Source organism: Eubalaena glacialis, chromosome 4, assembly GCF_028564815.1.
Source record: "Eubalaena glacialis isolate mEubGla1 chromosome 4, mEubGla1.1.hap2.+ XY, whole genome shotgun sequence".
In the NCBI taxonomy this organism is placed as follows: domain Eukaryota; kingdom Metazoa; phylum Chordata; class Mammalia; order Artiodactyla; family Balaenidae; genus Eubalaena; species Eubalaena glacialis.
This window is the reverse complement of record NC_083719.1, coordinates 167,673,891-167,701,618: the sequence shown is the minus strand read 5'-3', so window position 1 is coordinate 167,701,618 and position 27,728 is coordinate 167,673,891. Positions and strand designations below refer to the sequence as shown.

The window sequence follows — 27,728 nt, the reverse complement described above, 5'->3', positions numbered from 1 at the left end:
GGGTGGGAGGGAGACACAAGAGGGAGGAGATATGGGGATACATGTATATGTATAGCTGATTCACTTTGTTATAAAGCAGAAACTAACACTCCATTGTAAAGCAATTATACTCCAATAAAGACGTTAAAAAAATAATAAATAAAATAATAAGAAAAATTTAAAAAAGAAAAACAAACAAAAACAAACAAAAATAACAAAACAAAACAAAAAAAAGAAGTAAACAGTGATCTCAGTAGCTTGTGTGTGTCCTGACCTGAAGCTTGTGAACAGATGCAATTCTAAAGGACCCCAAGAGTGGAAACCCCCTAAAGCAAACAGTAAGGGAAGGACATTTTAGAATAACAGACTTAATTATATATGTAATTAAATATATTTGCAAGTGCACTTCCATTTAATAACACAGATTCTACTGGCTGTGAGTTCCTAACAGTTGACATGGGGGTATAACTATATGCTCTAGTTGTGATACTGGAAATTTTCCACAATAAAAATGTTTAAGAAGAGTTAGATGGATATGAATTTAGGCCCCAAGCTAACTTCTTCTCTCACTGCCAGCAACTCCTAGGGAATCGCATAAAGTCTGGGAGAGACAGCTGGGGTCTGTGTTTGGCTCTCCACTTTTTAGCTGTGTGAAGATTTAGCAGCTTCCTAATCTATGGAGCGGAAGCTGTGACTATCTGCAGCCCGGGGCAAGGCTGCGAGGCCTCCAAGAGCTCACCTGTGGGATGTGCTGAATGTAGACCTTGCCCAGGGAGGCCTGCCACCCCCACAGGGAGCTGCCAGTCTCGGGCACTCACCCACCACCCTGGTGTTGTAGTAGTCGGGCAGCATGCGTTCACAGAGGGCCACCAGCAGCCAGAATGCCTCCTCCTCGCTGCCATAGAGCAGGAGCACTGAGGTGACGATGTTCATGGCCTATGGGCACAGAGACAGTTAGGGGGGGTCATGGAGCTGTCCCCTCCCAAGTGGCCTATGCATCCTCCTCTACCAGCAAGCCTGGCAACAACAAACTCTTCCACCCAACTCTGGGCAATTTGCCAAAAGGCAATTTGCAGGAAATCAATTTGACCAAAATGGTCAACCAAGTTCCTCAAATTGGGCCTGCAGGCATTTGGACACCCGAGAAGGTGAGGCCCTTCTTCGGCGTGGTGTCTGATGTCACAGGTGCAGCACGGGGCCAGAAGGATGTGTGAGTGAGCTGCGTGCAATGGCCACATGGCTGCAGGGAGGCCATGGCAAAGTAGCGACCACGCACAGCCTGAGCTGATACCAAGGCTTGTAAGAAAAAGCTTCAATGGTGGCAAATTATCTTAAAAATGATTTAGAGCCAGCACACTGGTTTTCCATGCACTGGAAATATGTCCTGCAGAACACTGGTCCTACAGAAAAGTGATTTCTCTGAAATCCAGAGGCAGTCACAGGGAAACAGAAAGCCATCTGACCTGGCAATGAAAATGCCCACTAGATTTAAAATCAAATGCCCCTGGAAATGCAAATCAAAACTGCAGTGAGATGCCACCTCATACCATTAGGATGGCTACTATCAAAAAAACAGAAAATAACCAGTGTTGGTGAGGGTGGCGAGAAACTATAGCCCTTGTGTATTGTGGGTAGGAATGAAGAATGGTGCAGCTCGTGTGGAAAATGCTATGACAACTCCTCAAAAAATTAAATATATGATCCAGCAATTCCACTTCTGGGTATAATGCCCAAAAGAACTGGGTTTGGATATTGTACACCTATGCTCATAGCAGCACTACTCACAATAGCCAAAATGTGGAAGCAACCCAAGTGGCCATGGATGATGAATGGATAAACAAAACACGGTGTATACATACAATGGAATATTCTTCAGCCTTAAAAAGGAAGGAAATTTTGACACATGCTACAACATAGATGAAACTTGAGAACATTATGCAAATGATATAAGCTAGTCACAAAAAGACAGTACTGTATGATGCTTATATGAGGTACTTAGTCAAAATCACAGAGACAGAAAAGATAATGGTGGTTGCCAGGGGTAAGCAGGGGAGTTGTTTAATGGGTACAGTTTCCATTTTGCAAGATGAAAAAGAGTTCTGGAGACGGATAGTGGTGATGGTTGTACAATGATATAACTAATGCCACTGAACTGTACACTTAAAATGATTAAGATGGTAAGTTTTATGTTATGTGTATTTTACCACAGACACAAAACAATCAAACGCCCCAGGACCCAGACCAGAAGCACATACATGGCATGGGGATGAGGTGAGCGATGAACACTGCTTCTAATTTCATCTTTTTCTGTGATTAGGATCTTCCTGGGGGGACAGGGCACAGTTGCAGGTGTGTGAGGCCATCACTTAGGCCCAGGGCCATGGGGAGCTGCTCCTGTGAGCTTCTGGTGGGAGATGCTGTCTCTGGACCCTGCTAAGCCCCTGTACCTGGCAGTAGCCAATGGTGGGGTTTCGGAAAGCGTAGGCAGTCAGCACCCGGCGGAGTGCAGCGATCCCGAGCTCATTCTGGAAGGCAGGGTGCTCAGGCATGGAGCGGTGGAGGTCTCGCTCGATCTCCTCCGTGGCCAGGCTGTTCTTCCCTGTGGACTTCTCCACCAGCTCAGCATAGTAGCCAGGGTGAGTCACCATCTCATTCCAGGCCCCTGTGGAGACACAGCTGGTGTAGCTGTCTCCCTCCTCCTCCCCTCCCGGGACCCTGAGGGCAACAGGGCAGGGTGGAGACGTCAATGCACTGCAGAAGAGAAGTGGCACTTTGGGGCTGCAGGGAGGCCAAAAGAGTTGGCCAGGTGCCAGGCAGAGTTTCCCTCATGACTGCTTCTGAGAGGAGTCACCCCACCCAATTTCAAATGGCTGACTTCCCCTCCTGAAACCATCCAAGTGGCCAAGGGTGTGAATGTTGTCAGAGCCTGCCCCAAGGAAAGGAGGCCTCAGGAGGCCTGTTTGCCTTCCACTGTTTGCCTTCCACTGCCGGTGGGAAGGCACCACCCCACTGGTGTCTGCTCCCCGGAACGCCCCTCCTGGCACACATGAGCTTCATTACAGCTGAGAGTCCTGTTCCCGCCCTCTAAAGGCTGGTGGTTCCTGCCTGGCCGACTCAGGAGGCCAGCTGGGGGTCAGCCGAGCTCCCACATGGAAGCTGAGGCTGTGGGGCCGTGAGGCCAGGGCATTTTACCAGAGAAGAGGAGCCACAGCTCCCCCCGGAGGCTCTCGGGGATGCCCTTCAGCACCAGCTCCCGAGTCCTGGTGGTGCGGTACATGCACATGCCGCGCCCGTACTCAAAAAAGTGGATGTTCCACGACTCCTCTTTCATCTTCTCCTTGGCCTGGGGGAACAGCAGACAGGGGGTCTGTGGATGCGACCCGAGTGCTGAGGCAGGTGTCAGGCCCTCCACCTCTCCTCCAAGGGCTTGTGGCGAAAATGCCATGAGCCCAGGCTGGGCTGCGCACGGCATCACCCTCGGGCGTCAGGGACACGGGACCCCCTGCAGAGGCCTGAAGCCCATGACCAGCACTGCTGAACAGGTCATGCAGGGTGTCCCTGGGCACTGCACATCGTCACCCAAGGGCCGCAGACTGGCCCTGCCCTTCCCCCTATCTGGCCTGCATGGTGGTGGAGCCCTGAGTCTGGGCTTACCCCCTTGGCTCCCAGGTCCTCCATGGGCGTGTTTCTCTGGAAGAGTTTGAGCAGGCCCTGGGAAGCGGTTGGAGCCTCCTGTGCATGGGACCCCTGGAGGCCACCGAGGGGTGAGGTCGGGCTGGCAGGCTGTTCTGACACCTCCTGAGGAGCTGGGGAAGACTGGGAAATACAACATAGGAAGGAAAGCACTGAGCGAGTGAGCTGCCCCACTGCCTGCGGGGTGGCCGTGTGGGAAAGAGCAGGAGGCCATGCTGTGGCTCAGCCCTACCTCCTCTCTGGCCAGACACACACCTGTATTGTCCTACTTCACCAGGGACAGGTTCTGGTGCTCATCCTGTCAGGCCCTCTCTCCGTGAGGTCAGGGCCAGGAGAGAAGAAACCGCAAGGAGACAGCTCCACGTGCCCCTTCCTGAACTCTGTGTCCCCTACAAGGGCTTGACTGGCAGCACTCGTGGGTGCTCCCTGGGATGCCTTTCTTGCTCCAGCCTCTGGGGTGCAGACCCTGCCGAGCCCTGTAGGGACAGCTGCTGGTGGCGTCTGCCCGGACTGTTCTCGGGTCCCACCATTGTAGCGCTGCCCCATGGGGCCCCTGGCCACAGTGACCAGCTCAAGTGGGGAGTGCTGGGAAAGAGCACTGGGGCCCCCACTGGAGCCCAAGCATGGAGGGGAAAGCGGAGCAGAGGCAGGGTGACATCAGGCCTGCTCACCCAGTACGTCCCGAGACTGATAGCCTGCCTCACCCTTTTCAGACTGACAGAGTCCTAATTGAGGGCATGCCTCCTGCCAGTGCCCTCAGTGACAGCTGAGTGTGGGAAGGAGTCCCCTTTCCTCTCCTCCCTCCCTCAGGCCCTGTCCACTGCACCCTCAAGGGCCCCTCAAGGAAGAAGGGGCTCCCAGGCCCTCTGAGGGCTGGTGGCTGTCCGCAAGGCTCCCTCTCTCTGGGCCACTTGCCTGGTGTGTGGTGTGGCCTACAGTGGCCACACATCTCTTGGGCCACACCACCTCTTTCCTCTGGACACTTGTGCAGCTCAAGACCGGGTTCTCCTTGGCAGTCCGCCACACTTGCAACAAGGCTGTGGGGCTTTGGGAGGCGAAAATAAAGACACAGGCCTAGAACTAGGTGTGTGGGGAGGGGGTCCCCACCTGTGGGCCATCTCTAACCATAAACAGGGCGCTGGTATGGCTGTAGGACCCTCCCCAGTGTAGGAACCTGGGAATCTGCTTTCCCGTTGCACGGACGGCCAAACAGCAAGTGAAATGGATCCTGGGTGGTTCTGGGAACATACTGGGGGGCAATATGGGGCTGGGAGAAGAAAAGGGGGGCATCAAGGACAAAGGTCTAAAAGGAAGCCCTAACATTCAGGGTTCTTCCCCTGGCTTTCTGGAACCCCTACCCCCGGCCCTCACCCAGCAAGGCTAGTGATGAAGTTCTTAGTACCCTTCAGGTACAGTGTAGGTGACACCAGGGAACTGCCCCTGCTTGTGGATTGTGTTCTACCTGCAGGCACCTGACTTCAAGGTGAGTTCACTGCCGTGGGCAATGGCCTGGGCAGGGAGCTTGTTCCCTAGCCCGGGGGTCAGGTGGAACAGAGTCAGTGCCCACTCTGTCTGTCCTCCTCTCAGCTCCCTCCCCAAGTGCCCACCAGCAGGAACAACACCACTTTTGGGTGGACACTGGTCACTGGCTCCCTTGAATCCACTTCTCCTTCTGCCAGCAGTGGCTTCCAATTTTGGGGGGGGCACAACACATCTCTCTCCACTCTTGGACCCACACTTTGTGGAATCCACTGAGGTCTGCGGTGGTGGCCACAAGCTAATTAGCATTTGCCATGCCTGCGGGGGTTTGCGGGTACTGTGTCGGCCACTCTGCAGGGAATGTCGGGGTGAGCCAAGGAGGGTGCAGGGGCTGCACCACCATGCTGGTGCCACACATGCCCCAGGGATGACGCTCATCCAGTGGAGAGAGCCCAGCTCTGATGACAGGCGGCCAACTGTGTGGACTTCTTGGCTTCGTCGGCCAGTGAGCTCCCCTTCTGCGTGCTCCAGTCTGAGCTGAGTTTCTGCCCTTGTGCCTGTCAGCTCTGATCCCACTGGCTGTGGTCAAGCAGGGGTGCTGGACACCTCCCCCAGACTTTCACCCTCTCTGTGTTCCTTACATGAGAACCCGCACCACAGCTGTGATGGCTTCACAGGGAACACATGCTAAACTCATCAAACTGTGCTATTTCAATATGTACAGCATATTGTATGCCAAATTTACCTCAGTAGAACTGTTTTTAATAAAAAGGAAAAAAAAAAAGAGAACTCTGCTAGGTTCATATCCACAGCCTGCCCCTCTGCCCCTGGCTGCTGTTTTCAAAATGGATTTTAGATCAACTAAAATACATTTTCATGACAAACTGCCCGAATCCAGGGACATGACCCCAGTCCAGACCCCAAGCATCCTGATGCAGAGAGTCTGCTTCTGGCTCGAGGTTCCCTGCAGGGACAAGGACACAGATGGACTTGCAGGCCACAGAGCACTGCAGAGAATCAAAAATCTCAGTGCCAGAAAGGAGACTGACTCAAGGATGTGACCTCAGCAATAACCATCCTTTGTGACAGACAGGTTCCTGGGGTGATGGTGAGCTCACAGACCCATGTTGCCTGGGAATCCAGTCTCTCTCTCCTTCCTCTTGGTAAGTGTCTCACACATTTTTCCAGCACAAACCTCCCAAACCACCCATCTTCCTCACTTCCTACTGCCAACTACTGAACTAAGCAAGCAGAAGCAGGAGCAATCTGACAGCTATCCACGGTCACCCCCACCGGCCCACCTTCCCACATCTGTGGCCACGCATGCCAGGCCCAACTCTCCCCCGACTCGAGCCCAAGATCCTACCGCTCTCGCCTCTAGGACCTTCTTCTGGCAACTGCCCCCTCTCCACTGGATTAATTACCATCAGCATAGAATCATGCTGTTGTCCCTACAAGCCCTTCCCGTTCTTCAACTGGGTGGTGCTCACATGTTATGTCCACTTTTGTGAAAGTGCATCAAGCTGTGCACTTAGGATCCATGCACTTTAGAGTATATACATCACACTCCGATTACAAGGTCACACCCTGAAGGGACCCCTGTGATTCTCAGCTGGCCTTTCTACAAAGTTTCTGGAAAGAGCTGCCTAAACTCACTGTATCCTTTCCCTCTCTTTCCAGTGTTTTCTTGAGAAAGTGTCAGAAAATGTATGTTTATGTTCTAACAGTTACCTTTATACTAACTAATGTCTTTATATAGTACCCTGGGTCCCCTCTTTTTATACACTGGACTCCCTCCTAGGGGCAATACTAAAATTAGCGAGTAGCCCTGATCTTCCCCCTCCACTCCTTTCCCTGCCGACATATAATTTAAAGTGATATACCTTGCTCTTACTTAATAAGGCAGTCAGAGAGCTTATTCTACTTTCCATACCTTCTTTTCTCATGTTTTCATTGTACTCTATGTATTCAGAGCATATAAAATTACACATGACTTGTCACCTTTATCCTTGTTATCTAGTCCTATTTCTACAGCTAGATACATTCAATGCTCCCACCAGACCTTCTGCCAAAGCCTCTTCCATCATTTCTTGGTTGTCTGAGGTTGTTCACTATTAGATTCCTCAAACGCTGATAGCTTCTGTGAATTCCTGCATGTTCCTGACGGCCTGTGGTCTTGATACCTGAACGTCAGTTTGCCAGATAGAAAATCTTGGGGTCACAGCTTTTTTACTGTATATCTTACAAAATGTTACTCTATTTGTATAAAATTTTGCTATCAAAATGTCTGATACCTCTCTGATTTTCATTCCTTCATAAATGACTTGGTCTTTCTTGACTGGTTGCCCAAAATAATTTTTTTAATCTTTAAAATCTGATAGTTTTACTAGATTATATCTCAGTGTGTATATACTGCATACTATTCTGTATTTATTTTCCAGTTGTACACATGCTCTTCCACCAGGCAGGTTTAAGTCTTTTATGTTCAGAAAACTTTTCTTGGATCGTGGTTTCTATCAGTTGTTATTCCACAGCTTTGTTTTTCTTTTTTAGGGAGCTACGTTATACATAAGTTGGATTTTCTTTGCCTGACTTCTTTATCACTTCTCTTGACTACTTTTTCTCTCTCTCTTTATTGGACTCTCCTCTTACAGCCTTTCCCCCCGAGTCTTGTCCTTATTTCCCTTAATGGACTTTCTGTGGGGTCTATTCATTCTTGTGCTCTTGGTTGTATGATATTTATTTCTGAAATATTTCTGTATTCTTTTCTAATTCTTTCCTAACTCCTGTCAACTCTCTTTTCACATTTTTCTGTTGACTAGTCACTTAGTTTCCGAGCTTTCTAAAAATTTTTTATTTATACCATTCTTTAGTAGTTTCTAACCCTCTTCTAATTCTTTTTTAGGTCATTTTGAAATATTAGGGTACAGGTTTCATCCGCTTTGGAGGGATGCTGTTCTGGTGTGCTTTGTCTGTGGAAGGTTTTTTGGATCGTTTTCTTCTTTGTATAGGGTGTGCTCATAATCTTCTTCTGCTACTCACATTTGAATAACATGACTTTTTCTGTACTTACAGGAGGATGTTGTATGTATGGGGTAGCTGTTTGCACTGCACAGTTGGGGGTCTGTCTTCTGCTGCAGTCTCTCTATGGAGCCCCCCTGCAGGACTTCCTGATGTGTCTCCTCTAGTGTCAGAAGCTTCTCTCTCTTTACTCCTCAGTATTCCTGCCCTGCTCAGTTCCAGCTTTTTTCCTCAGGGAGGGCTCTTTCCTTTTGGAAGGGAGTTTTCGTTGGGTGTTTCAGATTTGTCCTAGCATTCTCTGATCTTCCCTCAGCTCATTAGTGGATTCCCATGTTTTGTGTTGTTGGTTAACTCATCTGTGAGCTGGAGCCTGAGAAATATGCCCGCAGTTTCACCGGTGGTTTCTCTTAGTCACTTGCTGAGGTTTCTGTTCAGTGGGTAGTCTCTTTTGAGCAGTGTGTGTGGGGGAGTATTTTTGGTGATTTCTGGATTCCTTGGCTCTTGGGACTGTCAGAACCCTTTTTCTCTTCCCTCCACTACCACAGCACAGCTGCTGATTCTCTATCTGTAGAATTATGCTGCAGTTGGTGGTCTGGCCTCACCTACTTGTAGTCTGGGGTTTGTAAGATACCCTTTTCACCTGGCTTTGTTAAAGCTGTTGTCTGTGGGCTTTTATTTTTACTCTTAAAGTTGCTTTGTGCATTTTAATGGAAAATTTGGTAAGGTTTAAAAAGCTACCCCAATAACCAACAGCTTATCCCAGTTGAAGGCCACTCCACCAGGCTTTTCTTACCTGTTCTTCCACTGAACAACTCTTGAAAAGGCCACCGTGACCTCTACTTGCCATCTCCAGTAGTCAATTCTTAGTTCTTATGATACCTGACCTCAAATCCAAACTGAACTCTTGACTGCTCCTTCCAAAACTGCTCTTCCTCATGTCATTAAATGGTGATTCTATTCTCTAAGCTGCTCAGGCCAAAGACTATAGGGTCATCCTTTTGTAAACCCTTCTCTTTCTCCCATATCCTCCATCTAATTGGTCAGTTCTCTCAGATCTACCTTCGAATTATATCCTGTATGCTAACACTGAACAATCCGAAAAGGAAATTACGAAAATGATTTTATTTACAACAGCATCGAAAAGAATAAAATACTTAGGGATAAACTTAGCCAAGTAGGTGAAAGACCGGATGCTGTATGCTGGAAACTAGAAAACGCTGATGAAAGAAATTAAAGATGCAAACAAATGGAAAGACATTTTGTGTTCATGGATTGGAAAACTTCATATTGTTAAGATGTTAACATTACCCAAAGTGATCTACAGATTCAGGGCAATCGCTATTAAAATCCCAATGACATTTTTGCAGAAATAAAAAAATCTATCCTAAAATTCATATGGAATTTCAAGGGACCCCAAATAGCCAAAACAAGCCTGGAAAAAGAACAAAGTTGGAGGTCTCAAATTTCCTGATTTAAAAATGTACTATAAAGCTACAGTAGTTAAAACAGTATAGTACTGGCGTAAGGATACAGACCAATGGAATAGAATTGAGAGCCCAGAAATGAATCTTGCAATACATATGTTCAACTGATTTTTGACAAGGGTGCCAAGACGATTCAATGGGGAACAGATAGTTTTTTTTACAACAAGTGGTATTGGAAAACTGGATATCCACATGTAAAATGATAAGGTTGGACACCTATCTCATACCATTTACAAAATTAACTCAAAATGGATCAAAGACCTAAACGTAAGAGCTAAAACTACAAAATTCTTAGAATGAAACATAGAAGAAAAGCGTATGGCAACTATTTCTTTGATATGACATCAAAAGCACAATAAAAGAAAAATAAATTGGACTACATACAAATTTAAAACTTATGTGCATCAAAGGACACAATCATCCTCAATCAGAATGAGAAGGCAATCCATGGAATGGGAGAAAATATTTACAAATCATGTATCTGATAAGAGGTTAATATCCAGAAGTTCTACAATGTGACAACAAAAACAAACAACCCGATTAAAAGAAATAGGCAAAGGACTTGAATAGACATTTCTCCAAAGAAGATATACAAATGGCCAATAAGATGTGAAAAGATGCCCAATGTCACTAATCATTGGGGAAATGCAAATCAAAACCACAATGAGATACCACTTCATATCCATTAGAATGGTTATTGTAAAAAATAACAGAAAATAACAAGTGTTGGAATGGATGGGGAAAAACTGGAACCCTTATGCATTGCTGGTAGGAGTGTACAATGGTCTAGCCACTGTGGAAGATGTTATGGCAATTCCTCAAAATATTAAACACTGATTTACCATATGACACAGCAATTCCACTTCTGGGTACATACCCCAAATAACTGAAAGTAGGGTCTGAAGAGATATTTGAACACCCATGTTCATAGCAGCATTATTCACAACAGCCAAAAGGTGACAGTAACCGAAACGTCCATCAAAAGATGAATGGATAAACAAAATGTGGCATATATACACACACACACACACACACACACACACGTATGTATTCAGCCTTAAAAAGGAAGGAAGTTCTGACACATTCCATAATGAAGATGAACCTTGAGGACATTATGCTAAGTGAAATAAGCCTATCACAAAAGGACAAATACTGTATGACTCCCCTTATATGAGGTACCTGGAGTAGTCAAATTCATAGAGACAGAAAGTATAATGGTGATTGCTGGGGCCTGGGGGTGGGGGCTTGAGGGTGGGAAATGAGGAGTTAGTACTTAATGAGTACAGAGTTTCAGTTTCCAAGATGAAAAAAGCTTTGGAGATGGATGGTGGTAATGGCTGCATAATAGTGTGAATATACTTGATACTACTGAACTGTATACTTACAAATGGTTAAGATTGTAAATTTATGTTATATGTATTTTACCACACACACACACACACACAAACACACAAATATATATATGTATCCTGAATTTGACCACTTCTCACCAACTCCACTGCTACCACCCTCGACCAAGGCTCTATCATCTTGTGTCTTGATAACTGTCACAGCCTTCCAACTCATCTCTGCTTCTATTCTCGTCACTCTCTAGTCCAGCTCTGTTCTAGAGAAATATAATGAGAGCCACACAGGTAATTTAAAATTTTCTAGTAGCCACATTAAAAAACATAAAAGAAATTGTGAGGTTAACTTTAATAATATAGTTTATTTAATATAGTCAAAAATATTATCATTTCAACATGGAATCAATATTAAAAAAATCAAGATATTTTACATTCTCTTTTTCACACTGAACCTTCCACCTCTGGTGTGTAGTTTATGCTTACAGCACATTTCAGTGTGGTTGCCTTTCAAGTGCTCAATAGTCATGTGTGGCTACTGTACTGGACAGCTGCACCTCTATTCCATTCTCAATATGACAGCCATAGCAATTCTATTAAAACATAAACAGATCGTGTCCCTCCTCTGGTCAAACCCTCCACTGGCTCCCATCTCACTCAGAGTCAAAGCTAAGTACTCCCAAGGGCCTACGGGCGCTACATGACCTGGCTTCCCACTCCCTCTCTAATCTCACTACCTGCGTCCTCTCTCCACTCATCTCAGCAGCCTGTGCCAAGCTCAATCCTGCCTCCAGGCCTTAGCACCTGCCATTCCCTCTGCCTCGAATACCCTTTCCCCAGATTCCTTAGGGCTGTTCCCTTACTTCTTTCGAGTACCACTTGATCAGAGCCCCCCGCTTCCCCTAGCAATCCTGATCCTTTCACCCTGTTTTATTTTTATCCTTGGCCCTTATTGCCACCTGACATATTGTATGTTTATTTGCTTACGGACGGTCTCTCTCACTAGAATATAAGCTCTAAGACGGCATGAATTTTGTCTAATCTGCTCTATTCCTAGTGCCTAGAAGAGTACCTGGCACCTATCGGGAATGCGACAAAATGTGCTGGGTGAACGAAGGGCAGGTGCTTGGAAGGGGCCACTGGGCCAAGCTTACACTGGCTGGTCAGGCCCTGCCATTTGTGGCACTGGGCCTTGAGAAGGCAGCTCAACATTCCTGCTCACATCCCTTTTCACCCAATTCAACCTCACTGCTTCTTGAAATCCCAGATCAAGCCCAACCTCCTCTAAGAAACCTTTCTTGATGTCTGCACTGCACACTGATTCTGCCCACTCCCTTCCCTTCCATTCCTTATCTATTTAATAGTTGACTGAGCATCGATTACAGGGGTGAAAAATTTAAAGGCTTTCATGGGCCAGACCAGGTGGGGTTCTGGGGAGCTGAAGCGTACGTGCCACCACTCAGCTCCAATGCCACTCAGTGGGAACGTGGGCCCTGTAATGTCAGGGCCCCTGATTTTTCCAGAGCAGCCAGATATGTGGATTTTTATATGGACTCTTCTAATCATGAAGTGTTTTCACAAATCCAGATTGATAATAGCACACACATCTTGCCCAAGATACCAAGAAGCAAGGAAGTGATCAAACATGGCCAGGGTAATGTCAAAAGGACTCAGATGTCACCTGAATAAGCTTCCTCTGGTCACAGATGGAATGAGGATAATAACTGTCACGGACTGGAACACATCAAGTTGCTTAAATCTGTAAGTTCATAATTACACTAAAAAGTAAACAGAAAAAACTGAATTGGTCATATTTTGAGGATATTTGAAAACCAATTCATCATTTTAACAACTGGTGAATAAAAAAAAATAAAAGATTTATTCTGCCTTTTCTATATGAACTGTGCCTCACGGTAACCAAATAGTTGTTGAGGGTAAATTTCTCTATATGGAAATATTCCAGCTAACGAACAGAAGGAATGATAGAATTAGAGTGCCCCCATTTGCAATCCTAATGAGTTACCTAATGAATTATCTAGGCAATGCTTATCAATGACTGGTAACAGCACATAACCAGGTATTGCATACCTGTTGGTGGAAGTACACAGCACCTCAATCCTGCCTACAAGTGGACCTGCCCCCCACTCCCCAACACAAACAATTGAATCCAAATCTGAGCTGGATCTCATTACTCAACCACCAACTTACAAGAAACAGGGCACAAAAGAACCCGTTAAGTGTTTCCAAGAGATGCAATCAGCAAACACCAGACTGCGAGAAACTCTATAGCACAAATGACCCAATTCCTTCAACAAAATACTGTAAGAAAAGAAAAGAAAAGAAAAGAGAGAGAGAGACAGGGAGAGAGAGAGGGAGGAGTAGAAACACATAGATAAAAAGGGATTATACCAACCCACTGTAACATGTATATGACCTATGTTTACCTCAATTCAAATGATTAAACTGTAAAAAGAACATGTGCATCTGGGGAAATGTAAATACAAGTTTTTGATGTTAAAGAATTATTGTTAATATTGTTGGTATAGTAAAAAGATTGCAGTAAAAGGTAACCCTGTAAGAAAGACTGATGGGAGAAATCAATCTCCCAACAGGTAAATAAATACAAGCCGGACAGGCCTAAACAGAGTGGCTCTCAGTGCAGCAGAAGTTCATAAGGGACAGAGATGAGGGTGGCTGGTCCAGGCAGAGAAGGCTTCTTATGTGGAATGGGACTTGAGGCAGGCAGGGGTGACGCTCAGGAGGACTGGGGCACGTCTCGGGGTACAGAGAGGGCTGTGACCCTAGGCATCGCGTGTGTGGCCAGGACACCTGAGACTGGGGCTGGGTTAGGTTTTCCACCCTGCACCAAGCGAGGACCCTCCCCACCCAAGGCCCAAGGCAGGCACCACAGGGCTGCCTGGGCTCTTCTCCTGGCCCTGACTCCCATCCCACTGCTCTGAAGGGCCCTCTCACCTCTGGGGCTGAGTCCACAATGCTGGCTTTCCTCCCCGCTCTGCTGTTGCCTGGTGGCTTGGATGGCATTTTCTGGAGGAAGTCAGAGATCCTCTGAACCAAGAAATCGCGGTCTTTCAGGTTGGCAAACAGGAAGGTCATTTTGCTCTTGGTGCTAATGGATAGAGGGCTGGGCAGGACACTGGAGCTATCAGCTTTTTCGACAATGGTCACCTGAAAAGACAAAAACACCATTTGGAGGTCAGTATCTTGGGATGTAAAGCCAGATGGTTTTGTGAAGCTGAGAGCATAGTGGGCTTAGGTCGTCTTCTCTCAGGCATGGGGCAGGGAGTGGACGAGGGGCTCTCCAGGCCTGGCCGATTCATATTCTGACTCTGCCGCTTGCTGCTGTGTGAGTTACGTGCATGTCTGAACCTCGTTTATTCAGCTGTTGATGGGTGTGAGCATATCAGCCTTGCAGGACCGTCATCAGGATGGTGACACAGAATGTAAAGCCTGAGCCCAGCTGCTGGCCCTGATCAGCTTCCCCAAGATGGACAGTCATGTCCCTGCCCTAAAGCACAGTGAGCAGCCCTGCCTGCAAGGCGTCCTGAGCACTCATTCCCTCAGCACTTCCTGATGTGCGTCCTGGGCCCAGTTCTGACTGCGAGGTGTGTGAACAGAGCAGTACAAGTGTGCAGGGCACAGGATGGGCTTTTAGGGGGCACCTCTGCAGGGCCCGCAGCCTGGGGTGGGTACAAACAATGGACATGCAGGCTAATGAACACGGTCACCAGGGCTGGTGGGGGCCACAGGGCAAGCTGGGAGGCTGCTGGGCTGCTTCCTGTTGAAGGCACCTCTAGGGAGGTAGTAACTGAGCTGAGACCTGGTGCAGCCAGACGAAGAGCTAGGGGAGAGGCCAGCAACCACCCCGAGGAGGGGGCCAGACTGGCGTGATGGACAAAGAAAGACCGGAGAAGCTGGGGCAGAGTGAGAAGGGGTGGGCACAGAAAGAGAGAGAGAGAGAGAGAGAGAGAGAGAGAGAGAGAGAGAGAGAGTGTGTGTGTGTGTGTGTGTGTGTGTGTGTGTATTTCGGTGTGTAAGTGTGTGTGCCTGCATGTCTGTGTGTGGGCCAAGGTCTGACTAGGGGTGGGTGGACTGAAGGTCTTACAGGTCACAGCAGGCAATTGGAGATTCTTCTAATCACAGAAGATACCGGAGGATTCTACCCAGGGTGAACAGATTTTTAAATTATGTTGGCTGCTGTGGAAGGATGGGATCTAAAGGATAGGTCCTCAAGCCTTAGGTGCAGACAAGGTACTGCTGAGGTGACCCAAGCAGACAGCTTGCCTTAGATGGTGGCTGTAGAGAGGAAGGGACATGCTCCGGAGAGCAAGCTGACAGGACATGCCATGGTCAGGACGTGGGAATGCGGCCAGGTCAGAATCAAGGATGGCTCCCGCTTTCCACCTCAGCAAATGGATGGAAGGGGTGTCACTTCCAGAGGCGAGGATGAGATTTGGGAGTACAAATTCAAGAGCCCAGTGGACACATGAGTGTGGCTGGCATGAGTGAGGAGCCCCTGTGAAGCCCCCTGGTTAGGATATTGAGGTCAGTGTTGGGCAGGGGCCTCCATCAGGACCAGCTGCAGAGCCCCATCCCAAGAGCTTCCTGGCTCAGCCAGAGCTCTCTGCCATCAGGAATGTCAGGACCCATCAGGAGAAATGGAGCTGGGCCTAAGATGACCCTGTAGCCAGCCCCCAGGTCTCAGGGTCAGGTCAGTACAGCACCCACGACAAATCCACAGACCTAGTGCCAAAAGAGAGCGTGGGGTCAGGGGCCACCTCTGAGCCCCTCAGCCTGGAGCTGTGGCTCCATTAAGTCCTTTGTCTCTGACTTCCCTTGGGGAGACTGAGGCAGCACACTACCTCACACCTATTCGCAACTATACCTGCAACTTCAGGGCTTTGTACAAAGGCCAGGGAGGTCCCACTGCTTTACATTTTAAATAGAATCAAAATACTGTGTTTTAGCTTATAGCTTAAGAACCTCACTTAAACCTCAATTAAACAGCCAGTATGCCCTGTTGGGCCATGAGGAAAAGGAGGCCTTGGGGGGTGGGGGGCTCTCCCTCACTGTCTACACCTTCACAGCAGCACAGGACAAATGGCCTTGTTTCTACCAGAGTCACTGTGGAAGCCCAAGAAACTGGAGAAAAAATAACTGACAGGTGAGAGCTGACCCCACCCTTGACAGGTGATAGTTGACCCCACTCCTGAAAGGTAAGAGCTGATTTCCGATGACTCTCCTAGAGCCTGAGCCACAGCCATGGCAGGTGTCAGGAGAGGAACAGTGAGGTGGCCTCTGAGAGTAACATGGGGCTGGGGTGGGATCAGAGTCCTCCACGCCCAGCCAAAGCAGGGCTTTGCCAAAGTATAACTGCAAGGCCCCAGGAGGCAGGACTAGGGGACACTCACCTGTAGGAGGCCACTGGGCTCTGACCAGGGAGGTGTGGGTCCTTGTTGAGGTTTCCTTATGTCCCACTGTGAGCTCTGCTGGCAGGCCAAAGCCCACCGCATCTCCCCACCAGGTGAGGTTGATCCCTGAGGGGGCATCCAGTGCACCCCACTCCCGCCAGGGCCTGGTACACGACAGGTGCTCAGGGAGTACATGAACCACCATGTGCCCTCTGCACTCACATCACTAAATCCTGAGGGGCTTCCTGGGCTGGGGACCTGGCCACGTGCCCTGGTAAGAGAGGGCAGAGCTGGCGAGGACCTAGGGCTCACCTCCCGCAGGGGTATGATGAGGTGGCAAGCATCCTCTTCCTTGCTGGCAAAGCAGATGTAGTTGCTGGAGATAAACATCTGGCCAGGGATGTGCAGCTTGTTGAATGGGGTCCACAGGGTGCAGCCTGTGTGGCCGTCCAGGCGCTCGTCCCCGGGCAGCCGGAACGTGGCACGGTAGCACTCGTTCTTGGCTCGAGCGTCCAGGTCTCTGGTGAAACCGAGGTGGGGGAGATAGAAAAGCGGACAAGAGTTGGGGCTAGCACACTCACAAGGCGGCCTCATGCCCTCGGTTTCCACATTGGATTCAGGCTCGTGGGGGTCCTCCTGTGAGCAAGTTGTGCCCAGGGATCTCAGAGTTCAATAACACATGCACAGTGAATGGTCAAGTAGTAAAATGTGGACATCCGTATGACCAGCAGAGGAGTGGTCAACAAACAGCACGCTCGGTACTGAGGGTGGGTAGTGCCCAGAGGGTGCCTGCACCCGCCCCGCCACTTCTCACTAGGAAGACCAGCCCCACCTAGAAACTCAGACATGGCCTCCCGACAGGCAGGTGTGGAGTCAAGACTAAAACACAGGGTGCTGGGATTTCCCCAGCGGTCCAGTGGTTAAGACTCCGTGCTTCCACTGCAGGGGGCATGGGTTCGATCCCTGGTAGGGGAACTAAGATTCCACATGCCGCGTGGTGCAGCCAAAAGAAAAAAACACAGGGTGCTGTTGCTCAACGGAAATGCACACTCGCCAGTCCGATGGCTGTGTGAGGCAGGGGCCCAGTAGCCAGTTCCTCGCCCCTGCGGTGGCCCTGTCCTCGTAAACATCTCTCTCTTCCCAGTCCCATGGGGGCCGCTAGCAGCCTGAGCTTGGCCTGGCAGGCACACCTCGATGGACAATGCCAGAGACTATCAAGTCCGGCCCTGCTCATTTTCTTTCTGGAAGGTTCTGAAAGCCACCGTGTCACTCACATCAGGAAAGTAACATCCTTGGACAGCGTTCTGGTCCTGAAGATGCACCCAAGAGTCTGGGCCTAGGCCACAGTCTCTGCGCACACAGGTGTGAATCTGGCTGTGGGACCCAGGGGCTCAGGGACTCTCTGAGCTCCTGGCTGGCTTACAGGTTTCCCCTGAAGCTGCAACGGAAGAGTGAGAACGGAGTGCTCCGGAGGGGCCAGCCCCAGTGAATCATTCCTCTGTCTACCAATTCCCACAGACAGGGTGGCAGAGACCTCAGACCTGTGCAGGGCTGTCTCCTGGGGCCTGGGGTCAGGGCCCAGGGGTCCTGAGAAGAGCTGTCAATCATGGCGGGATGGAGGTGGTGTACCCTGAGCTGGGATTCTGAAGCTTTCCCGAAGAGGCCTCTGGGGATGCCCTGGCTGACGTGGTGGGGTGCCTGTCCTGGGCTCCACTGCTCACTTAGGGCTAAGGCACTGGGGCCTGGGGCAAGCTGCTCTACCTCCTTGTGCCTCAGCTTCCTGTCTGAGACCAAGGAGCCTGCGAGAGCCTCCCCACCCCAGAGCTTCGAGAAGTAATGCATGAAGAACTCCCTCCACGTCAGTGTCAGCGGTAGGTTTTTCAGGATGACGCCTCCGTGAATCTCCTGGTGCCCTCCCCACTATCGAAAACCACCCCTTTACCTGGCCCCCTTTCCATGCAGGGAGCCTGTGAAGGGTGAGGAGGGCAGGTCCCTGCTGGGGGTGGGGGAGGCGCAACGCACCGCTTCAGAGCTGAGATGTTCCTGTGCGGCCGGGGGGGCCTGGGCAGTGCTTTGTCTTCCAGGAAGCCCTCGCTGTCCAGTAGCTGCCGCATGGCCAGGTTGGCCAGCTGCTCCATGAGCTTGAAGGTCTCGCTGATGTTGAGGAACATGGAGAAGAAGAGCTCCTGGTCCCGGGTGTCCACACGGATGCTCTCAGGGAAGAGCAGCGTGGCGTTCTTCTCCAGCCGTGTGACGTCCACCCACTGCACCACCAGGCTCACTGGACACCAGAGGGGACAGACACGCCATCAGGTCAAACCAGCTGGAGGGGTGGGCAGGCAGGCTCCTGACTCCTGCCTGGGCCTGGAACCCACCTGGGGGAGTGGGCAGCATTTATTGCCTGCCCGTTCCCCACCCCCCAGCCCCCATGCCTGAGCCTAGCTATGCTGGGACACCAGCTCCATGAGGAGGGACTGGGCCGTCCTGGGCCAACCCAGTGCCCAGCCCCGAGAATCTCCTGGGTTTGCCCACCAAACGGCTAAAGGATGAGATGAATGAACAAACAGGTGAGCTAGCTGAGACCCTGGACTTGAGAAGCCCCACCTAGTGGGAGCGCACTGATGTGGGAACAAGTCATGACACGGTGTGACCAGCACAGAGAGGACACTGGCCCCTGCCTGACGAGGAGATGCAAAGGTGGGAGAAAGGCAGCGGAGGTTGTGACAGGTGTGTGTGCATGGCTGGGAGCCGGCCTTGCTGGGCCCAGGAAAGGCCACACTGAGAGCAGCTAAAGCCCTGGGGGCTCTTTCTGGGGGCGACATGGCAGCAGAGTGCACTGGCTGGGAGTCTGTCTTTTGTCCTGAGGCCAGGGCTTCCTGTGGGGAGGGACCTGCAGCAGGTGGCTACAGGGGCACACGTCCAAGGCACCATGTAACCTGGAGCCGCTCAGAGACGATGGGTGCCCTGGCACTCTACTTGAAAGAGGGGAGGCCCTGTGCAGAAAGTCACTATGTGAAGAACTGTGCTGGTTGATGTACACATGACAGGAGCCCCCAAGAGCCCGGTGATGCCTGGTTCAAGTCTGGAGTTCTGGTCGTGGGCCACTAGGTTCTGGGGAGACCCTCTGGTGGGTGTGTGGGGACAGAATATCTGGGGGCTGAGGAGGGATAGCCCTCAGGAACTCTGACAGTCTGGGGAGGCGGTACACTTTCTAGAGGCGAGGTCGAGGGCGAGGGCAGAGGAGGATGCCCTGAGGATGACGGGGCCAGCTGGGGGACTGGGGCTAGGGGGGACACAGGGGGCACTCCTGCTGCCTGCACTCACCCTCCTTGCCCAGCAGGAAGGAGTAGAAGCACAGGTGGTTGACGGTCAGGTAGAGCCAGCCCTGCCGCGGCACGCGGCCCTTCCAGTAGCTGCAGGAGTAGTAGTTGACCAGCTTCTCTCCCTCGGGCATCCCAAACTGCTTCCGCATTTTCAGCTCGGCCTCCTTGAATTTCCCAGGGTCCTCATCTCCCTGGGGCTGCAGGTTCTTGTTCTCTTCTGCGATGATGCCCTGTAGGAGGACAAGGGGACTGGTTCCCGCAGGGAACTCAAGTGGTGGGACCCAGGACTCTTGGACGCTGGCCCAAGGGCCACAAGCAGGTAGGCCTGTCGTCTGCTCTGGCCAGACAGATGCTGGGCAAGTTCCCCTAACTCTCTGAGCTATTATCTCTATTGGATCAGAGAAGGGAACTTTTAAATTTACATTTTAGTTATTTTAATGTAAATATCTGAAAAATATAATACATAAACATGGTAAAAAAATGCAAGTAGTAGAAAAGTGTGTTCAGTAAGAAGGGAGTCTCCATCTCCTCTGCTGTTGTAGCCACTTTGTTTCCTCCCAGACAGGCTGGCACTGATGCACCTTTAAGCAAATACATGCAATCTGCTCTTTCCCCTCTTTCTTTGCCCAAATGGGATCTTGCTGTGGCACTGTTCTGTGACGTGCATTTCTTGTGACAATGTCTTGGGGGATGTTCTGTACTTGATACTCCCCCCACACACACCAGGGGGCTCCTGCCTCTTGCCCCCGCTCAAGGCCCACAGACCAGCTGCAGGACCCACCCAGCTCAGGACCTACCCAGCTCAGGGTCCAGAGACCAGCCACAGGTCCTACCCAGCTCAGGGCATATCAATGCTGTATCCCGCCAGCATCTTCACTGGGCTCAGAGTGCCCAGAGACATCACCCTGGGCCACAAAGCCAACCCCAAACCTCCTCGGGTAAAACAGGTTCTTAGCGCATTTGGCTCAAAATGTACATGCAGATTTTCCAGGGGGATGATGACTTGATAAGCTAAAGTAATTCAAGGCAAGTGTTGTGGCCCAGACTGCTGCTTCTGCTGAGCATCCTGGCAGCCTCAAATTCCTGTATCCATGAGCAGGGAGAACAGCCAGGAGTTGGGGTGAGGACCCAAAGGTAAGGTGTACCTCCATCTCAGTATAGCCAGTACCACTGTAGCTGCAACTCCAAACTCTTCTCTCTCTCAAGCTGCCTCTGGTGCCTCCCCAGAACACTACTGCAGGAACTAGCTCTATGTCTGGGAAAGAGGCTCTGGCAAAACACCCTTCTCGTTACTAAGGCCCTGCCCTTGTCTTCTGCTGCCCTCAAATGCACCTACTGGGAGGTTGGGGAAGGGGTCCCACCAGTGGAAAGGTGGGCCCCAGACAGCCTGTGGGCCATCACGGCACCCTGTCCCTCAGGCCACCTTCCTGGGTCTCAGCTGGCAGCCCCCTCTCCCCACTCCTTCAGCTGCACCTGGGAGACCCCCAAGCAGGGAGCAGAGGGGCTGACACTCTGCTTTGCATTTTCCTCTGCATTGTCCGCTGGCCTCTACTCAGGAGTAATGGTCCTCACCAATGGGAATGAACGGCCTGGCTCACAGGACTGGGATTTTGTTTGTTGGCTGATACAACTGGACTGTAAAAATCACTGGACAGATTTTAAATTACTGATTCAATTTCTTTAATAGTTTTAGGCATATTCAAGTTTCCTATTTCTTTGTGAGCCTCAGTTTAAGTTCTATTACGTAGTAGACCAAATAATAGCCCCCCCAAAGATGTTTACATCCCAATCCCCAGAAGGGTTTAGAGAGACTGACTGGTTGACTGAAGAGGCCATGCTGCTGGCATTCAAGAGAAAGGTTAAGGGCCAAGAATCACAGAATACGAGGCTCCTGAAAGCTGGAAAAGGCAAGGAAACAGATTCTCCCCTTAGAGCCTCCACGAGTCAGCCCTGCCAATTCCTTGATTTTAGCCTGTGAGATTCATTTCAGACTTCTGACCTCCAGAACTGTAAGAAAAGGAACTTGTGTTGTTTTAAGCCACTAAGTTTATGGTAACTTGTTACAATAGCAACTGGAAACTAAAATATATTATTTTAAGAGTGTCCATCTTGTCTCACTTCTTACAATTTATGGGCTTAAAGCTGTTTATGGCATTCTCTTCCTCTTTTTTTTTTAAGATTTTTTTGATGTGGACCACTTTTAAAGTCTTTATTGAATTTGTTACAATATTGCTTCTGTTTTATGTTTTGGTTTTGTGGCCACGAGGCATGTGGGATCTTAGCTCCTGGACCAGGGATCAAACCCACACCCCCTGCATTGGAAGGTGAAGTCTTAACCACTGGACCACCAGGGAAGTCCCCTTACTCTCTTTTTTCTTAACCCTGCTTTTATTTATTTATTTTTATTTTTATTTAAAAAATTTATTTATTTTACTTAGTTTTGGCTGCATTGGGTCTTCGTTGCCGCACGTGGGCTTTCTCTAGTTGTGGTGAGCGGGGACTACTCTCTTTGTTGCGGTGCGCGGGCTTCTCATTGCGGTGGCTTCTCTTGTTGCAGAGCACGGGCTCTAGGCGCACGGGCTTCAGTATTGTGGCATGCGGGCTCAGTAGTTGTGGCTCACATGCTCTAGAGCACAGGCTCAGTAGTTGTGGCGCACAGGCTTAGCTGCTCCGCAGCATGTGGGATCATTCTGGACCAGGGCTTGAACCCGTGTCCCCTGCATTGGCAGGCGGATTCTTAACCACTGCGCCACCAGGGAAGCCCCTAACCTTGATTTTTAAATAGATGCTCTCATATTTCATTCCCAACATCACTTATTTGAGGTTTCTCTCTTTTGTCCTGGATCACTTTTGCCACAGGTTTGTTTATATTTTACATCTGTTTTTGGACAGATGTTTTTTTACATCTGTTGCTTTTCTGTATCATTCCTTTATTTTCTAAGGAATTAACTTCTTCCCTTTGTTACAGGCATACCCTGAAGATACTGCAGGTTTGGTTCTGAACCATAGCAATAAAGCAAATATCGCATTAAAGCAAGTCACAAATTTTTTGGTTTCCCAGTGCATATAGAAGTTACGTCTACACTATACTGTAGTATATTAAATACGCAATAGCATTATGTCTAAAAAAATAAGGTACCTATCTTAATTAAAAAATACTTTATTGCTAAAAAACTGCTAACTATAATCTGAGCCTTCAGCGAATAATAATTTTTTTGTGATAACTATATTTCCTTCTTTCTAATTTCCTGGTTTCTCTGGCGTTCTAACTTACTGAATTGGACACCTGGCTCATTAATTTCCACCCTTTCTTCTTTTCCTCACATTATAAAACATAAAATGTAAGGCTTTAAATTTCCTTCTGTGTGCTGCTTTTGCTACATCTCACAAATTCGATAAACAGTAGTATTTCCATAATTGTCCAGTTCTCAGGTTTTTTTTTTGTTTTTTTTTTGTGGCCTCGCATCTTACAGGATCTTAGTTCCCTGACCAGGGATTGAACCTGGGCCCCAGCAGTGAAAGTGCCAAGTCCTAACCACTGGATGGCCTGGGGATTCCCTCAATATTTTCTAATTTCCATTTTTTCCTTTGACTCATCTAGAACTTTATTGTTTTGTTGGTTAGTTTGTTTGGGCCTGGCATAACGGAAATTCCATAATGTTGCTGTTATTATTATTATTGCCCAGCTGGCTCATTAGGAGAGTGAAGACTTGCCTCTGCTCTCTTTGTCTATTTTCCTGGAACTAGAAAGGCAACACAGGTCCCACCCTGAACCCCAAGGTACACAGAGAACTGCTGAGGAACTCTTGGTGTCATCTGCCCAGGTCTAGGAGGTTCTGGCATAATGAAGTCACAAGGGCTTGCCCAACGTAAGTTTGCATCATGAAACTTTGACCTGGTAACTGCCCTCTGAGGAATCTAACCCAAGGCAATAATCCAACAGAAAGAAAAAGACACACACACACACACACACACACACACACACACACACACACTCAGATAAATGCTCATTATGTAATTATTCCCTAAAGAGGAAACAATCTAAACATCACTGTGCTAAGTTTTCACACATTGCTACAATCTTCATAATTATTTTGCTAGCTGTAAAATATTCCACTAAGAATACCACATATGACTGACCAAGCCCCTGAATATAAAGTGCTCAGCCCAGTACTCCAAAGAAAATACTCAATAAATGCTATGTTAGCAAGTATGAGCCCTCTCAATTTGCAGAGGAAAGAACAGCTGCTTCCCCTCTTACCATGGGACTGGGAGGCATTGTTTCCAGCCTTTTTGCTAACAGTGTTGCAGAGAACATCCTGATACATACATCATTCTGGACATATGAATACACTGTAGGGTAAATTCCAAGGAATGGAATTGCTGGGTCAAAGTGTCTGTGCATTCTGAAGTAATGTTAGTTTTATAATAGAAATATACTTTAAATTATCCTGTCATTTCCAACTTCTTCCTCTGTTGGCCAAGAACTGGCTATCAGAGTTGTGTATCTGCATATTTGCTGAGGCCCTTTGCAGGGAATGGAAACTCAGCTAAGCTTAAACTCCGGTGGCTGGCCAGTAGATGGGGCCTGCATACAATGAGTTCAACTGCCCCTTTCAACACTAAAAGAAGAAGATCAGACCCTTCGTTTCCATCTCTGTTTAATGGGGGAAAGAACTACATGGTGTTGTCTGAAAGTTATAGAAGATGACAAAGGTGAACACTGGTAGCCCAGAAAAGGGAGTGAGAACCAGCAGTGGAAAGTGAATCTTACGTGTATCTTGCCCTTGACGAAGGTGGTGATATCTTCCTCATTGTCAAAGATGGACAGTGTCTGGAGTAAGTTATTTTCCAGCCATTCCCAGTGTTTTGTGATCTCTTTGCGGGAAGAACCTAGGGAGGTTTGGTGGCATAAAGAAAAGGAAAATCATAAAATCACCAGGCCTTAAACATAAACTCAAGAGAGATTAAAATGGGTGACCTAATTTGCTATACCAAAGTGACTAGAATCTTTGAGCTGCTTACTCTTTCCTTCTTTATGTATATGACAGAAGTCATAAATGGTCCTGATAAAAACACAAAATAAAAAAATTCAGATAGAATTACAGAGTCATGAGGAAAATAAAGCCTCAATTTCCCTCTAATGCCCAGAGTTAAGAGTGACTGCTAGTTTCCTCTGTGTCCTACCAGAAATAGTCTATACATTTGCAGGTTTGCTTACTTACTTTTCTTCGAGATAAAAGGACTTAATGTGGTCTTCCACGTACAGGTGATTAGCCAGACACAGTCAGACTTGTTATAGGTGACTGTGGCTCTCCTGAGAATTTAGGCATCCACAGATGGCAGCTGGAGCTTCCTGTAGGACTCCAGGCCCCTGGCTGGCTGGTCTCCAGCTGGGCCAGAGGTGCCCATCCCTCTCTCTGAAGCCAGATGCCCCACCCAGGTCTTTGCCTCCTCCTCCTCATCCCAGTTCACAACCCAACCTGGATCCCGTCTCTTCCAGGAACCCCTGTCTGACCCTTTCAGTGTCTGGCTGGCCCCCAGTGTCTGCCCCACCCGGGAGGGGGTCCCTGTCCTCCTTAGGGAGGGGTCCTTGTGGGCACTGTAGGCCCAGTGGAAACGGGAGAACTCAGAGAGGCAGCCCATTGCCACTCCCAAAGAGTGAGGCAGCTGTTTTCTCTGCCTCCATCAGGGAATTGGGAAAAGGGGCCCCAGGAGGAAAATTGAAGGGATGAGGGAAGTCCCTGCCGGGCCTGGCTTCCGCTGCCCCTCTGGCACCCCACTTTTTGGGGTTTTTCATGTGTCTGGCATGGGGTTTTTGCACTTAAGAACTCTTCTCTGAATGAATTAACACAAGAATAAGAAAAGGAGTGAAGGCTCTGCTTCCTTTTCAGCATCCTAGGGTGGGACAGTCTGTGGACTGCAAGCACCCAGAAGGCCCAGTTGCTTCTGTGACCACGGAAGGCCCACACACTCGGCATGGAGGGAGCGTTAGCAAAGACATGAGTCCGACGTGACTGTGGACCACAGACATTTTTTGCTGGGCGCCCGATCCCTGGTCACCCCATCCTTCACTACCTGGCTACAACTTTTCCAACAGCTGAAGACTCAGCTCTGACCCCGCCCTGGCCAGGCTGAGCTGGTCCCTGTCATCTCCTCTGGCCCAGGCATCTGCTCATTGCTCTGTCACATATCACAGTCCAGCCTGACTTGGTTAGGGTCGATTTGTTTGTTTCTTTACATTTACCCAAGAGGCTCACCACCTTAACAAGCAATTCCACAGAAAGACCCTCTCCCATGGGTCTGTGGGAGGATGCCCATGTGAAAATGATTAAACCCAGAATCATACAACTAACAGTGATAATCATAACAATAGATAACTATAAATAGAAATTACCTCTGGAAGTTCCTAAATCATCCATAAATTATTTTTGTTTTCATTTTTCTTTGTGTATCTATTATGGCCTCCTTTCCCTAGTGCACAGAGGCCAAGGTCTAGTTGTTAGGTGAAGGGAGTTCTTTCTTTCTTGCTCTTTTTGCCAAGAACCCACATTTGAATTTGGAAGTTGGATTTGCATGTGATGCAACCCTCTTACACACATGTTCCTGGCAGCCTAAAACAGAGGAATTTTGTCCACAATGCCTGTGTTGATCTGTCTGCACTTTAATTATAAATATTTACATATATTCACTTGAAAGAATTATTAGTTAAAAGCAACTCAATCTTCATTTAGCACTAAGTAAACACTGAAACTATGCCATCTCTATGCTAGGTACTGGGAATAAAAAATATAATAGCTAATTAAATTATTAAGTGCTATTTCTGTTTTCCAGAACTTTTTATGGATTATCTTATTTGATTCTTAGAGCACCTTGGAGACAGGTACAGTTATTTTCATTTTATAGGATGAAGCTGAGGCACAGAGAGGTTGAGTATGTTGCCCAAGGTCACCTAGCTGGGAAGTGACCACACCGTAACGCTAATCCAGGCTGCCCATTTGCAGAACCTGCCCACACCCTCAGGGAATTGCTGGCCTAGTGGGAGAGCCAGCGAGCCTTCAGTGCAAAAGTGCCGGTGGAGACATGGCAAGTCTAGAGGAGGGAGAAGGGTAGGTACATGAGTCTGGGGAATCTGGGAAGGTTTTCCATAGGATGTGCCATCTGCGTAGGTACTCAACAGAGCAGGAGGAGGTAAAGTGGACATGGGGCGACGCTGTAGGTACACCAGCCAGGACAGGTACGGTTAAGAACTTCAGGCCCTGCAAGTGTCTTGTCTGGCCGAAGGCCAGGTGTGAGCTGGTGGGGGGAGGAAGACAGAAATGAAGGCAGGCAGACCCTGAAAAGCCCTTTAATGGCAGTCTAAGGAGTGGAGATTCAGTGGCAGGTGTCAGTAGGTGTCTGCTTTTGGAGAGCTGAAGAGAGGTGGTGGGTAAAAACAGAGAGGCATGAGCAGATGAGCACAGGGGCCTGACCAGGGCAGGAGCTCCACAGTGCAGCTGGGTCCCTCCCCAGCAGCAGGCCCTGATGCCACCAGTGGGGTTCCCACAAGGCCCCCCAGAGTAGCCACACTCCTCTCTCCCCACAGAGAAGCTGCTCTCACTGCCACTGCCCCTCTCCACCTGCTTCCTGAGAAGGAACACCTTGAGACAAAGATGAACATCTCAAGGGCCCATTTTAGAGTGAAGCGTCTCATCTTAGCCCAGGCACACACCAACTGCCCTGGACCCTACCACACAGGAAGCCTCTCTCCTGCGAGTGCCCCACTCTGGGCACCCTGGTGCCTTCACCCCTTAACCTCTCCCCCAGCCCCCCAAGCTGGAGTCCAGCTGTGAACACTCCCAACACCTCTTCTCAGGTCTCCAAGGAAAACCATTATTCTGGGGGACAGTGACACTGTGGCTTCTAGCACAGAGAGATATTCAGCACAGTGGAAACGAACAGGTGCTCTGGGTCTGATCTGTGGTTCTGTGTGACTTT

At 49.0% G+C, this 27,728-nt stretch overlaps 1 protein-coding gene across 2 annotated transcripts in view; it reads right to left on the bottom strand.

Annotated features, from left to right (window-relative positions):
• The window catches only part of TBC1D9B (TBC1 domain family member 9B), a 44,291-nt gene that overhangs the window by 12,087 nt on the left and 4,476 nt on the right, over positions 1 to 27,728 (bottom strand). For both annotated transcript variants that reach the window (XM_061190053.1, XM_061190054.1), the window contains exons 3-11: positions 24,526 to 24,644; positions 19,753 to 19,981; positions 18,451 to 18,709; positions 16,741 to 16,948; positions 13,973 to 14,185; positions 3,634 to 3,795; positions 3,172 to 3,322; positions 2,427 to 2,641; positions 798 to 915 (exon numbers count right to left, since the gene is read on the bottom strand). In XM_061190053.1, the coding sequence (XP_061046036.1) occupies positions 798 to 915; positions 2,427 to 2,641; positions 3,172 to 3,322; positions 3,634 to 3,795; positions 13,973 to 14,185; positions 16,741 to 16,948; positions 18,451 to 18,709; positions 19,753 to 19,981; positions 24,526 to 24,644 (1,674 nt within the window). The remainder of the gene's footprint in view (positions 1 to 797; positions 916 to 2,426; positions 2,642 to 3,171; positions 3,323 to 3,633; positions 3,796 to 13,972; positions 14,186 to 16,740; positions 16,949 to 18,450; positions 18,710 to 19,752; positions 19,982 to 24,525; positions 24,645 to 27,728) is intronic.